Below are 2,584 nucleotides of genomic sequence, written 5' to 3' on the forward strand. Positions count from 1 at the left end.
CAACGCATGATTGACAGGCTGTTTTCTCATATGGGCCCCGAAGGCGTGTATGCCTACCTAGATGATCTAGTAATAATATCCACATCTTTTGAAGAACATATGGTAACCCTAGGCAAGGTCTTTAAAACGCTTTCTGACGCGGGCTTAACAATTAAAGCGAGCAAATCAAAATTTTGCCAAACCGAAACCCCACTCTTAGGTCATATAGTTAGCACGGAGGGAATCAAGGTTGCGCCCGAGAAAACTAAAGCGATTAGCGAATTGGCAGTACCGCGCGACGTTAAGGCAGTAAGGTCTTTTCTCGGAATGGCAAGTTACTACCGCCGCTTTATTAAGGGTTTTGCAGCCTTGTCCTCGCCTTTAACCGCCCTTCTCCATAAAGATGTTCCATTTGTTTGGACCACATCGCACACCGCGGCCTTTAATATCCTTAAGGCGGCTTTGATTTCCACCCCTGTTCTAATCGCCCCGGATTTTTCAAAACCATTCATTGTCCAGACAGACGCGAGCAGTACCGGTCTTGGAGCCGTACTTCTGCAGAAACGCGATAACAAATTGAAGGTTATTCAATATGCTAGCCGCACACTGACTGCCGCGGAGAGAAACTATTGCACAACCGAACGCGAAGCTCTTGGCGCTGTTTGGGCCATTGGTGAAAAGTTCCGCCATTATTTAGAGGGCGTACATTTTGAGTTGTACACCGACCACTCCGCGTTAGTTTGGCTTCTTAAAACCCCCGATCCCACTGGCAAATACGCGAGGTGGTATGCGAAATTGCAGGCATTTGATTATTCGGTGCACCATATACCCGGCGACCAAAACGTTTTAGCGGACGCGCTTTCTCGTTTGGACACAGTCAAGGAGGAGGTTTCGCTGGCGAGCCCCCCTCCTGACACTGATGTCACTTTAGCCGTAGCTTTAGGCGCTCCCTCTGAGCCCATTGCTTTTTCCACGGATATTTTAGTTGCCGAACAAAACAAGGACGATTACCTTGGTCTTTTCATGACATCCTTAACTGATAGTGCCCCTTTACCCTCTATCGCTCCGGCTAAGAGTGCGCTGGTACTTAAACAGTGAAAGATCATAGATGGCGTTTTACATAGGCTTCCCAACAAATTAGCTAATGTTGATTCCAATTTCAAAATTTGGGTGCCTGCTTCGTTGCTTAACACAGTCCTACAATTAAACCACGATATCAGGTCGGCCGGACATTTAGGTAACTACAAAACCCTGCGTCGTCTTCGTGAGCGCTATTTTTGGGATGGGATGACCAAAGGCGTTCGTACCTACGTCCAATCTTGCGACGCCTGTCAACGGCATAAGGTGCCCCAGCGCGCGCCCCCGGGACTTATGAAGTCCGCGTCTCCTATAGACCCTTGGACGGTGATCGGAATAGATCTTAAAGGTCCCTACACCCCCAGTAGGCGTGGCGTTACGCAACTCCTCGTCATTACTGATATGATGACGAAATGGGTAGAAATATTTCCATTGCGTCGGGCTACGACTAAGGCGATTGTCAATTTGTTAGTAGACCATGTTTTTACACGATTCGGGTTACCGCTGACCGTTGTAAGCGATAACGGGAAACAATTTGTCTCTCGTATTATGAGGGATACTTTCAAAATTTTAGGCGTAAAAAATCGCTACACGTCATTTTACTCGCCCCAATCGAACCAGACGGAGCGCGTCAACCGCACTCTTTCCACCATGATCGCCACTTTCGTGGGTGAGACTCATAAAGACTGGGACCTGGGAATTCAGCAATACGCGATGGCATTGCGAACAGCTACCCAAGAGTCTACAGGATTTACCCCTGCCTACTTAAACTTCGGGCGCGAATTGCGAACCGCGTCTGACATTGGCAACCCCGTCGAACCCGATAGTTCCCTTGATAGTAGCAAAATTAACGCTCACGCTATTGAAATTAAAAACCGAATAAATTCCGCGGTTGCTCAGGCAAAAACGAATTTAGTAGCAGCCCAATCTAGACAGGCCGCTTATTACAACCAACATCATCGAGATTTCGAAATGGAGGTCGACCAGTTGGTTCTGAAGCGCACACATTACAAGTCATCCGCCGACGCTCGTTTTACTTCCAAGCTAGCGCCTCGTTGGGATGGTCCCTATCAGATCGCTCAGAAACTTTCGCCCTTGACTTATAGGCTTAAGACTGTTAAAAAGGGTAGGGTTCTAAAAGGCACTTTCCATGTAAGCCAATAACAGGTGTATGTCGAGCGTAAAGGGGATGCAATTTTTCCACTTGTCGCGCGTGATGCCGACCATGATCAGGTGTTGTCACCTTTGCCTGTCGAGCGTATTGCCGACAATGATAGCAGTAGGCCTGTTAGCGCGTTAGGCGATAGTTATGACTTAGCCGATGGCACCAATGAACAGTCCCGTAACACTCGCAGCCTCCGACCTCGTGATCCTATTACCGGACGGGCTCTTTGCTCTTAGTTTTAGGATATATTTTTTTTTACAGTTTGTTTTAAAATGATTTTGTTTTCGCGTCCGTTTGAATTTACTTCAAATTTATTTTCTTGTTGCGTTTAATTAATATGTATTGTCTCGACCTGTGAATTTC

The 2,584-nt window shown here is 47.1% G+C and overlaps 1 protein-coding gene across 1 annotated transcript; it reads left to right on the top strand.

Annotated features, from left to right (window-relative positions):
• The first annotated feature begins 1,707 nt into the window (after positions 1-1,707).
• LOC149922339 (uncharacterized) lies at positions 1,708-2,220 on the top strand. Its single transcript, XM_090162286.1, has one exon. It carries the CDS (start codon positions 1,708-1,710, stop codon positions 2,218-2,220), a length of 513 nt encoding a protein of 170 aa, XP_090018412.1.
• Positions 2,221-2,584: the final 364 nt, after the last annotated feature.

Source organism: Leiobunum rupestre, chromosome 11 (assembly GCF_980474605.1).
Source record: "Leiobunum rupestre chromosome 11, qqLeiRupe1.1.hap1, whole genome shotgun sequence".
NCBI lineage: Eukaryota > Metazoa > Arthropoda > Arachnida > Opiliones > Sclerosomatidae > Leiobunum > Leiobunum rupestre.